The sequence below is a fragment of the Procambarus clarkii genome, chromosome 24 (genome assembly GCF_040958095.1).
Source record: "Procambarus clarkii isolate CNS0578487 chromosome 24, FALCON_Pclarkii_2.0, whole genome shotgun sequence".
NCBI lineage: Eukaryota > Metazoa > Arthropoda > Malacostraca > Decapoda > Cambaridae > Procambarus > Procambarus clarkii.
This window is the reverse complement of record NC_091173.1, coordinates 11,589,496-11,601,930: the sequence shown is the minus strand read 5'-3', so window position 1 is coordinate 11,601,930 and position 12,435 is coordinate 11,589,496. Positions and strand designations below refer to the sequence as shown.

At 44.1% G+C, this 12,435-nt stretch overlaps 1 protein-coding gene across 2 annotated transcripts in view; it reads left to right on the top strand.

The window, feature by feature from the left end:
• The first annotated feature begins 5,219 nt into the window (after positions 1-5,219).
• Positions 5,220-12,435, top strand: part of LOC123761728 (queuosine 5'-phosphate N-glycosylase/hydrolase) — a 49,513-nt gene continuing 42,297 nt past the window's right edge. The window contains exons 1-3 of one of the 2 annotated variants that reach the window (XM_045747879.2): positions 5,220-5,618; positions 8,778-8,912; positions 11,110-11,652. In XM_045747879.2, the coding sequence (XP_045603835.1) occupies positions 5,475-5,618; positions 8,778-8,912; positions 11,110-11,652 (822 nt within the window). In that variant the 5' untranslated portion in view covers positions 5,220-5,474. The remainder of the gene's footprint in view (positions 5,619-8,777; positions 8,913-11,109; positions 11,653-12,435) is intronic. The other variant, XM_069330618.1, reaches the window with a different exon arrangement.

Here is a 12,435-nt window from a genome sequence, read left to right as displayed (position 1 = left end):
TCCCCCCATTTGCCCTGATGATCTTTTCCAGCTGTATTTTAAAGCCCAGCAGAGTTCTGGCGTTTACGGCTTCGGCGGGTAGGCGGTTCCACGGGTATACAACCCTATGGGTGAAAAAGCATCTGTTTCCTGTCCAACATTCTGGCTTGTTGAGGTTGAACCTGTTGCTCCTTGTTCGTGTAACATCTAACATTTTGAAGACATTGCCCTGATCGATATCCTCAAAATTGTTTAGTATTTTAAAGGTTTCTATGAAGTCCGCCCTGTCATGCCTGGTTTGCAGTGGTGTTAGCCCTGTGGCCCTCAACCGTTCCTGATACCAGAGATGACTAAGCTCTGGTATGATTTTTGTCGTAAGATATAACTCCATAGCTCTGGTACGACATGGCTCCAGAGCAGTTATGTCTTTCTGAAGATGAGGTCTCCACGCCTAGATGCAATAATTCATGTGGGGGCACACCAGAAACTTGTACAATTGAAGGTCTTCTTTCTTTTCCTTGAAGGTAAAGGTACGCATGATTATTCCCAGGGTTTGGTTTGCTGTTTTACTGCCGAACCCACTTGTACAACTATCAGTGATTGGTGGACTCTGACTCCAAGATAATGTTGATGATCTGGTAGTTGTGTTGTGCATTGTTATGCTTCATGTGATGGATTATGATTCCAAGGTACTTTTCTTCACCTATCTGTTGAAAGGTAGTGCTGTCAATTTGGTAGTTGTGACGAGGATTGTTATGCCCCACATACAAGGTCTTGCAGTTATCGACATTCAAAAGTCATCTGACCATTTGTGGAGCTCGTGTAGATCTCTTTATAAGGTTTCAATATGACTTTCACTTCCCACTTTACCATAGATTTTAATGTCATCTGCAAATTTGGTGATGTGGTTTGTAATATTCTTATGTATGTCATTATATATGATAAAAATGGTTGATCTAAAATGGACCCTTTGGCACCCCACTTAGCACATTGGTGGGGGTTGGATGAGATATTTACTTGCTAGGATTGAGATAACACAACTGGTCGGGCTCCGGGGGTGTGACTTGTTGGGCTTCTAGTTTGTTCACGGTCGGGCTCCGGTTCGTGCATAGTTGTGCTTCAGGGTTTTTGTGTGTACTCGTGCTCCAGGTTTGTTTGCTAGGGCTCCATGTTTATATGTTTGCTAGAAATCCGGGTTTCTGTTTTCATACACAGCTCAATTTTTTTTGTTTGCTATGGCTCTATAGTTGGGTTCTAGGGCAAGTGGAGGGTTTCAGGTAGGGCTAAGGAGACTTTTGTTTGGTAGAGCTAGGAATGGAGTTTGGTTGGGCTCTGGGGCTGTTTAGCTTGGTGGGGGGTTGGATGAGATGTATACTTGCTAGGATTCCAGTTACACAACTGGTGGGGTTCTGGTTAAATAACTGGTTGGGCTCCAGTTAAATAACTGGTCGGGTTCCGGGGGTATCACCTGGGCTTCGGGTTGTGCATGGTCGGGCTTCAGTTCGTGCATGGTTGTGCTCCAGGGGTTGTGTGCTAGTGCCTCATGTTTCTTTGCTAGATCATCATGATTGTTTCTTTACTATGACTAAGTGCATGTTTATTTTCTAGGGCTTCATTGTTGTATTTTTGCAAGAGTTCCAGGTTTCTTTTTTTGTATAGGGCTCAATTGTTTGTTTGCTTTGGTTCCAAAGTTAGTTGTTAAGGCAAAGGGGGGGAGGCAGTTGTTAGGTAGGGCTAAGGAAGGGTTTGTTTGGTAGAGCAAGGGAGGGAGTTTGGTTGGGCTCTGGAGCTGTTTGTTTGGCTTGGTGAGGGTTGGGGGAGTTGTTTGCTTGCTCGGCTTGCAGTTATACAACTGGTGGGGCTCCGGTTATACAACTGGTGGGGCTTCGGTAACACAACTAGTGGGGCTTCAGTTACACAACTGGTCGGGCTCCGGTTACATAACTGGTCGGGCTCTGGGGTGTCACTTGGGCTTTGGGTTGTGCATGGTCGGGCTTCGGTTTGTACAAGGTTGTGATCCAGAGGTTTTTTGGTTCTTGCTAGGCTTGTGGTTACACAACTGGTTGGGCTTCGGTTACACAACTGTGTTAAGTAAATGGTGGGCTTGCTATGGGGGAACTGGTACTATTAAGGGGTAAGGGTAGTTAGAAAACAGAGTTATCAAATATTTTCAAATATTATCAAAGACAGTCAATCAAATATGGGAGAGCTAAAAGGCCCGGCCCCCAAATAAACTATCCACAGTAATAACAACTTGCTACTAGACCATGTCAGACTAAGGGTTGATCAATGCACTCCCACACAGGAAGAAGGGATACTCTGTTCTAATTTACTTATTTATTAACCCCTTAACAACCCCCATATACACTCACACCAATAACAATAATAATAATTACTTTACCACACTATCTTACGTTAAAAGCCTTGGTCCACATAGACAGGATGCAAGGTTTTACACTGAACACAAGCTAGGGTAAAGTTCTACTGGATAAGCACTGAAGCTGGATGCAGCTTAGGGTAGTGAGACCACGTGGTACCCTAATACCAAAACACAACACTTAGGGGTACCCAAAACACTGGCAAATACTACCCCCAGGTCTCACCAATCGTTACTACCAGAGTAGGCACACTTAAAACACCGTACTTAACTTAATGGCACAGGAACTTAAGGTAAGGGAAATAAGTAAGAGGAGAAGGGAGGAGAGTAGGGGTGCAGCCACAGAGTAGGTCTCATCCCCACGAACGCCAGCCAGAAGAAGAACGCTCCCAGCGACCAGCTTAGGCCTCCCGCATGTGGTGGTGCCGGGAGGAGCCTAATTGATCGTGCAGCTAAGCACATTAAAAATCTTCCCCTATGCAACATATTGTTACTTTACAAATGATTAGAAAGTATTAGTAAACATAGTTGGTGCCTATGTTATTATTTAATAATCAATCCCAAGCTCAGTCTTTAAATGCTCTTTGAGAAACAAGAATAGTCTTACGTCTGGCAGGGAAGATACAGTTTCAGCTCGTGATGCGTCCAACTATACTATAGGAAAGTTTAATAGCTCAATTTTGACCTCTGGTTTCCACTGAGGAACCCAGGGTCGTAACAAACTGGTTGGGCTTCGGCTACACAACTGGTTGGGCTTCGGTTACACAACTGGTCGGGCTTTGGTTGCACAACTGGTCGGGCTTTGGTTGCACAACTGGCCAGGCTTCGGTTGCACAACTGGTTGGGCTTCGGTTGCACAACTGGTCGGGCTCCGGTTACACAACTGGTCAGGCTCCGGTTACACAACTGGTCGCAGCTCTTCTAAGGTCGTTGGTTGCTTCACATTCCAGGAGATAAGTGGAGTGGCTTTTCTGTGAGTCTGGCAGAAGATGCCTTCTTTCTGTCGGGGTTCACCAATCTCCCAGTTGCATCTGTAACCTAGACGTAGTCTATATAACCGAACTGCTATTTCCCTGTGGATTCTTTTGGGGATATTTAACCTATCTAATTTAGTTGCCTGAAGATACCATATTGCAGAGGGCGAACCTTCTGCTACTCTCTGGTGTAGATAGGCTTTGTTGAGGTGTGAGAGATTTTTGGTGATATTTTTTATGTTCTCGAGGCTGGGTTGAATTGTTTTATGTATCACTGGATGACGAGTTGCCAATTTAGCAATTTCATCGACTTTTTCATTTAATGGGATTCCAACATGGGATGGGATCCAATTTAAGGTTATGTTGAGTCCTTTGCCTTTAGCGACTGCTCCAAGATACAAAATGGTGGTAATTATTTCCACTTTGTCTTTCCATAGTTTTTGTCCTAATATTTGAAGTGGAGCTTTTGAGTCTGTGTATGATTGCATTTTAAGTGTTTAGTGTAATCACATATGCGAATGCCTGTTGTATGGCAAACAGCTCAGTTTGGGTTGATGATACTGATCCTCCTAGTCTTTAATATGCCTGTTCGCTGGCCGTGCCAGCGCCAATACTATCATATTCTGTACTCACCTAGTTGTATTCACCTAGTTGTGTTTGCGGGGGTTGAGCTCTGGCTCTTTGGTCCCGCCTCTCAACCGTCAATCAACAGGTGTACAGATTCCTGAGCCTATTGGGCTCTATCATATCTACACTTGAAACTGTGTATGGAGTCAGCCTCCACCACATCACTTCCTAATGCATTCCATTTGTCAACCACTCTGACACTAAAAAAGTTCTTTCTAATATCTCTGTGGCTCATTTGGGCACTCAGTTTCCACCTGTGTCCCCTTGTGTGTGTGCCCCTTGTGTTAAATAGCCTGTCTTTATCTACCCTATCAATTCTCTTCAGAATCTTGAATGTGGTGATCATGTCCCCCCTAACTTCTGTCTTCCAGCGAAGTGAGGTTTAATTCCCGTAGTCTTTCCTCATAGCTCATACCTCTCAGCTCAGGTACTAGTCTGGTGGCAAACCTTTGAACCTTTTCCAGCTTAGTCTTATCCTTGACTAGATATGACTCCATGCTGGGGCTGCATACTCCAGGATTGGCCTGACATATGTGGTATACAAAGTTCTGAATGATTCTTTACACAAGTTTCTGAATGCCATTGGTATGTTGGCCAGCCTGGCATATGCCGCTGATGTTATCCTCTTGATATGGGCTGCAGGAGACAGGTCTGGCGTGATATCAACCCCCAAGTCTTTTTCTTTCTCTGACTCCTGAAGAATTTCCTCTCCCAGATGATACCTTGTATCTGGCCTCCTGCTCCCTACACCTATCATTTGGTTGAGTTAAACTCTAACAACCATTTGTTCGACCATTCCTTCAGCTTGTCTAGGTCTTCTTGAAAGAAAGCCTCAAACTTATACATTCAAAACAAACTTCAAAACAGTCCTTCTGTCTTAATCCTCATAATTTTGGCATCGTCTGCAAACATTAAGAGAAATGAATCTATACCCTCCGGGAGATCATTTACATATATCAGAAATAAGATAGGACCGAGTACAGAGCCCTGTGGGACTCCACTGGTAACTTCACGCCAATCGGAGGTCTCACCCCTCACCGCAATTCTCTGCTTCCTATTCTTCTGTGCTTCCTTCCTTCTTCTGTGTCTGTGAAGATGTGGGTGGCTCCTGCTACTGCAGTACTATACATTTGCTTTTCTATTATGCGCCTTAGGATTGTTGGATTATGGGATTATGGCAGGCTTTTTCATTGGGAGACTTTCTATTACTATTTTGAAGGTAGGCTCCTCCCCCGGTGGGGAAGAAGTGTAGTTTGAGTGTGGCTGATCACTCTCTCTATCAAGAATCATGCTTTTTAAATGTAGTCTGTTTAGGACATTTCCTGCTTTGGCAGCCCAAAAGTTTCCATTGTTTTGGCCAAGTCCAACCACCAAGGCCGTCTCTGAGTGAGTGAAGGGAAAACGGGCCAGTAAACCGTCGTGGTCGGGATTCAACGGAGCGTCAATCTTGTGACTGAGGATCAACGTGGTTTGTGGCCACGAATAACAAACGCCAAGACGCATGCACACGAGAAGACATGTTGTGGCCCAGAGAAGCTGCCAAATTCATCTCCTCCAGATCAAAAGATGTGAGGATTGCAGAGGAGGGCGTGAGGAAGGTGGCCATCATCATCGCCGAGCTTGTCAGGGACGGCAGGCTGGATATGGAGGGCTTCAAACAGGTAGGTGACATGGCAACGCCTATGGCGACGTCACCCCCCCTCCTCACAAGTTCACCGATCGCTGGATACATGTCTTATTCCCTTGTATCCTTGTATGCACACACAGTCATCAGTTTAAGTGTCCATATTACTGCTCACACAGACATAACACGGCTTAGGCATCCATTTTTTTATTCACATTCCTTTGTCGAGAGATGGGCAACATTTCTATGCCGAGAGATGGGCAGCATTCGTGTGGCGAGAGACGGGCAGCATTCGTGTGCCGAGAGACGGGCAGCATTCGTGTGCCGAGAGACGGGCAGCATTCGTGTGCCGAGAGACGGGCAGCATTCGTGTGCCGAGAGACGGGCAGCATTCGTGTGCCGAGAGACGGGCAGCATTCGTGTGCCGAGAGACGGGCAGCATTCGTGTGCCGAGACGGGCAGCATTCGTGTGCCGAGAGACGGGCAGCATTCGTGTGCCGAGAGACGGGCAGCATTCGTGTGCCGAGAGACGGGCAGCATTCGTGTGCCGAGAGACGGGCAGGATTCGTGTGCCGAGAGACGGGCAGCATTCGTGTGCCGAGAGACGGGCAGCATTCGTGTGCCGAGAGACGGGCAGCATTCGTGTGCCGAGAGACGGGCAGCATTCGTGTGCCGAGAGACGGGCAGCATTCGCGTGCCGAGAGACGGGCAGCATTCGTGTGCCGAGAGACGGGCAGCATTCGTGTGCCGAGAGACGGGCAGCATTCGTGTGCCGAGAGACGGGCAGCATTCGTGTGCCGAGAGACGGGCAGCATTCGTGTGCCGAGAGACGGGCAGCATTCGTATGCTGACTTGATAAAGGTCCATCATTTTGCTTGAAAATAGCACTTTTGAAAATCTGTAACTCAAAATATAATCTGAATATTTTAATGTGCTGTTTCCAAATTTTAGAACTACTGGTATATATGAAGATAATATGTAAAATTCTTCAAAGTTGGTGAATTTTGGACACAATGAATTACTGTATATAAAATTGTATATACATTATTTACATAATGGGCAGCCAAAGAGAATTAAACCCATTCTTTCTACTCAATTGAATTACAGTACTGCAAAAAGGGCATAATATACCTTTATATAAATCGTGAATATTTTTTCCTAAAGTGTTGCCACTTTTTTTACTTAAGATATTTTGACTGTATCTCAAGTTTTTTCAATATTTTTCGCCGATATACGTGATTCGAGCCTCTGAAGTTAAGATATAGAATATCACAAATAGTCAATATACAATTAGAGTAATGCAATACAAAAAAAGAATAGCATATTTTGATTAGTACTGTACAATATTTCAAGGCATGAGAATAATACAAAATATGCAGTAATATGAATATGGCTACATAGTCATTGCATTGTGACAGCATGGTATAGCAGACATTATTTTCCTTTATATCAAGATTTGTGCTAGTAGCATATTTTTGTGGGGGGAGCCCCAATGGCTCCCCAGAGCTATCCAGGCTGATAGGGATAGTCCTAACTTTTGGCATCAGTTCGATGTGGGTGGAGTTCTAGGCCTACCAGGGACCACGGGCAGAACCTGGCCTCCTCAGATAGGCACAAGGAGCCCATAGAAATACACATGTGATTTTGGAGCATTCCATATCGGCCATCGACCGGAACAGGCACCCAGAAAGGTAAGCGCCTCAAAACAAACCCCCTATTCTGGTGAAACCAACAAAAATAATGAAACAAGTGGACAGAACTCCCCCAAGGGAAAACAAGCATGACGTCACATGAGCTGCGCCGCATGTCTGTGCAGCTCCCCCCCCCTCCCTGGGAGGGGGAAGGGGGAGCCCTAGACTCTTGCGCCGGTGATCCACACCTAGTTCCTTGGCTGATGGGATAAGATTTAGTTGTGGCTCCAGCTCCAGTTTCTCTTTGTGGTGTGCCTGGGTTCAGTGCTTCTCCTCGGTGGTGTGCGAGCTGAGAGAACTATTCCAGGGTGCATCATGTTTTGTGTCCGGTTGCGACCCTTCCCCATTATTTGCACGCCACAGCTTCTGTGTCCGAGGACGCACTTTGGGTTGATCTGGTTTCCCTTCTTCCCTGTTCGCGGGTACGGGTCTCTCAAGTCGTCCGCAGGGTTATTAAGTCTCGCCAGCCTGTTGTCTAACCCCGTGCCCATGACGTTTGTAAGTTCGCTGTTCTTGCTGCCGTTTTTGGGAACATGTCCTAGGCTGACATTCGGGCATGGGGGTTTTCGAACAGGGCTCTGGCTGCACTCTATCTCGTGAATGTTCCTGGGCCTAGTCGGGGCTGTGTTGCTTTGGGTCGACGGCTGCAGCCTGTCTCGACTTCGAGTTGAGGTATGGAGCACCGGACCACCTCCCAGGTGAGTCCCCTTTTTTCTTTAATCTTTGGTAAAGTAGCTCCAGGGAACCATAGGGGCTCTTCCCCAGAAAACCAACGTTGAATGTAATGAAACGTCTTTAACTGGGTGAGCCCCGAAGACTCCTCGGCAACCCTCCCCCCCTCCAGGTTGGCGTTTTTTGCGTATTTTGATATCCAGCCTCGGAACTGGAGGTGTGGATCGCCCGCGCGGGGGTCTGGGAGCTCCCCCTTCCCCCTCCCAAGGGAGAGGGGGAGCTGCGCAGACGTGCGGAGCGACTCGTGTGACATCATGCTTGTTTGCTCGGTTTCCCTTGGGGGAGTTTTGTCCACTTTTTCGTTGGTTTCACCTGAATAGGGGTTTGTTTTGAGGCGCTTGCCTTTCTGGGTGCCTGTGTCAGTCGATGGCCGATATAGAATGCTCCAAAATCACATGTGCATTTCTATGGGCCATTGCTCCTCGTGCCTCTCTGAGGGGGCCAGGTTCTGGTCGTGGTCCCCGGTAGGCCTAGAACGCCACCCACATCGACTGATGGCAAAAGTTAGGACGATCCCTATCAGCCTGGATAGCTCTGGGGAGCCTCCGGGACTCACCCAGAAAATGGCGTTTCGTTACATTCAACGCTGGTTTTTTCATACCGTTCTTGCATGATAGTGTCCTATTGTAGTTGCATGTACAGTACAGTATTTGACAAATATCTGTTTATTGGTTAGGTTCACCTTAGTAAGATGAATGATGACAATTATTGATTGTTAATGTTTATGTACGTATAACCACTATTAATTCTGTTTTCTGACTGTTGCATTCCAGAATGAAGTTATGCCACTAAACAAAGGTTTGACTAAGGCTCAGCTTGCTGATTGGATCTTCCTGGTTGATTCCCTCAACTTTAACTTTTGGACACCTCATGGAGTCCCTAAATACACTGTTGTGTATGAAGGAAAGGTGAATATTTTTACATTTTCATTACAGTATTTATGTTCACCAGGAAAGGTATCTTAGCGTTAATTTTTTACAGTCACTGTTTTATTATCAGTGACTCGGCATCATTCATGATGCCACTACACTCGGCATCTCCCAGTCCTATCAAATAAATTCTGATTGCAAATATGTTATAGGGTACTTACCAAGGTAACCTTACCTTGAGGCGATTTCGGGTCTTAGCGACCCTACGGCCTGGTCGTCGACCAGGCTTCCTCGTTGCTGGACTGGTGTCAACCAGGTACGTGTAAGTACTGTAAGTAATTATTAAAAGAAGGCACCAAGCCAGGAAGGCTATGTAGCACCAATATCAAGAGTCTAGGTTTTTCCCCACATAGTCTTTGAATGATGTTTAAGTGAGAGTTTGGAGGGTGTTAATTGAGGAAGGAAGTAGAAGGTTTTGAGGCTTTAAATTAAGATGTTAAGAGTTCAGGGCTACATAGATTAGGAACATTAGAGGCTAATGGTGCTTGGGGATCAGAGATTTACCTAACACCAAGAAAAACCTCACCAGAAAGCATAAGTGCAACAAAATGATTCACTACTTGATAGAAATTGGAGACCTAAAGATAACAATGTAATCAATCATTATCACTATGTAAACGGTTGCACTTGAGGAGCCCAAGTCACCTGAGGAAACCTTTTCACTAGCCTGGTCTAGGCTAGGGGGGCATGTCTTCTCTGATAAGGCTTCCCTACTATTTCATACTTAAGCCAAGTGGTGTTGGCTATCTCTGGAATGCCATTTTGCCAAAGCCCATTACTTTGTTCTTTTTTCCTGTTTTTCTTCATAATTGGGTTATTATATCAACTACATTGCATATCCCTTAACTTTTTATTTCACTCTGACTTGATGTTTGGGTTACATTCCATGGTAGTCAGATTGCATTTCCCCCCCTGCCCCACCATGATACTGTTATGAGGGGATTCCAATTCCTTCTTTATGGGATAACTACTCTTGAAATCACCTCACTTCTGAATAATACGCGAGGCGTGTTCTCTACTGTAATGCCTGTAGATGGGGATTAGAGCTGTCTTATGAATTAACTGTGCATTGTCTGCATGCTGCAATCATACCTAGCCACCTCCTTGTGCACGTGGAGGCTTTGTGCTTTTGCTGAGATTGCACTTGTGTTGCATAAGTGACTGTTTCTTATCCGCAGCTGCCGATACCTTTCCTTACTTGGTGTTTAAGGTCAGGATTAAGATTTTGTTCAGCTGAGATTCTCCACTCATGCATGATATGCTTGCATGTCAGCAGGATGGTTCAGATAACTAGTAAACTTTGCCCCTTCTATTCCAATGTAGATCTTTGTGGCTTCTCTATTCAACTCAGGGCCTTACACTGTAGGTTGCATTTTTTCTGGTGCATTGTGCATCTTTCACCACCTCTTCTGTATTCTGTAAGTGTTGGGGTCCTCCTGTAGTCACCCACAGAATTGGCCTGAGGCATTCCTGCTTCTGAGTGATTGTCAATTTCCCATTTCAGTTAAAATGTTGCTTTTTCTTCTATTCTTCACCTGTCTAGCGTGATGTGGGTGCTACTGGGAGTTCTTTGCCTAGTGTGTATATCATCTTCATAGATACACAATTGCTGACATGCATGAAGTTTCTGGAAGATTACTTGATTACATAATGATGAAGTAAATAGTAAATATAGTACAGTATATACTGTAATGTTAGAAAGGCATTGCTGTTAAACTTTATCCACTATGTTGCACTAGCAATACTGAATATTTGTAACAGGTGGCTATATTAACTGAAATAGATGAGATATATAGTTGAGGCAGTGGAGTTAGAGAGAAAATGTCCAAAGTTGTCTTGATGAAAAGAAGTAAAAAATTAGTAGGTAAGACTATGGAGAGTCATGTGTCTGTATTACAGACATATGACTGGGTAGTTGATTCTCATATATTGTTTACTTTTCATTGATGCTTCATCCATTATGCTATGATAATTTTTCCGTACCTGTTTGTCAGATATTTGTATAATGTATCTTCACACCATTTCAACATATGTAAGCCTGTTCTCTCTAATGATGCTATCAGGTACATTATTTAATACTACATATAGTTCCTTTATTCATGTTATGTTTAAGGATCTAAACTTATTTTAATGTGCCATTACTGTAAATATATATTTATTTTATTCCTCTTAACAGAAAAGGACTGGATATATGGCTATGGTTGCTGCTATCAATAGGGCTATTGATGAAGGAAAGAAGATGTATGACCCTAAATTTTACAGCAAGCTAACAATAGATGACGTTGTGCACATATTTCGTTCCGACACCGTGTCAACCATGCCGCTCTTCGAGGAGCGAATTCACGTGCTGAAAGAGGTGGGAAATAAGCTCATTGAAAAGTATGATGGAACATTTGTAAATGTCTTGAGAAAGGCAGATGGTAGTGCCATGAAATTGATAGATCTTGTTACTAATGAATTTCCATGTTTCCAAGATATTGCCTTTTATGAGGGACAAAGTGTGGCCTTATTTAAGAGAGTGCAGATTCTGGCAGCTGACTTATGGATGCTGTACCATGGAGAAGGATTAGGGGCATTTACAGACATAGACTCTCTTACTATGTTTGCTGACTACAGAGTTCCCCAAGCCATGGCATATTTTGGAGTCCTGAAATATTCTGACAGCTTAATGGAGAAACTGAGAAATGAAGTGCTATTTCAGTCTGGGGATCGAGAAGAAGTAAGTATTGACATTAGATTTGTTTTTCATAAAGTATTGTGTATATTTTCTAGATTAAAGCACAAATGATAAAGTTGACAATTTTCCCAGAATGTGTGTATTAATGCCAATAAAGGATATAGAAACTTTATCAGCTTGTGCTGTTGTTCTTAGCAGCCATAAGCTCTCTGAATCACTTGCCTCCTCAACCTGCCTGCCTGAAACTGACCCACTCACCCTTAGGCTAATAGCATTTACGGGCTTGACCTCAAAATTTCTAGATAGGATAATGAGGCAGGAACCTATGTACCATCTAGGAGCAAAACTTGTTTCTGAACAACAGAAGGGAAAGGGAATTATCAAGGGAAAGCACCAAGCCATTAAAACTAAATACTACTTGGAAGGGGTCAGGATGAGGATTTGCAATGGGACGGGGAAAAGGAGTGGGGCCAACAGAATGAATTAAAGAAAAGGGGAATCCTGCCTGACAAGCTTACAGTACAGTATTTAAATTCAATAACGGTGTTGTTGAATTTAAATACTGCACTGTCAGCTGCATACTCATACCATGGAAATAAACACTTCTGGGTGGATAGAGCCTCTTACAGGTGAATGAAATGTTTATTTCCACTGAAGTGTGGATGACAATTTATAAGATTTTGTTAGCTAAAGTCTCTGAGGTAAGGTTAGGTCATTAGCCATTGATGCTGTGCAAAAAAAAATCTAGTACCTACACTACTTAATAAAACCATACACCTAAATATTAGAAATTCTTCAAATTATATGTACTATAGTAACATATTA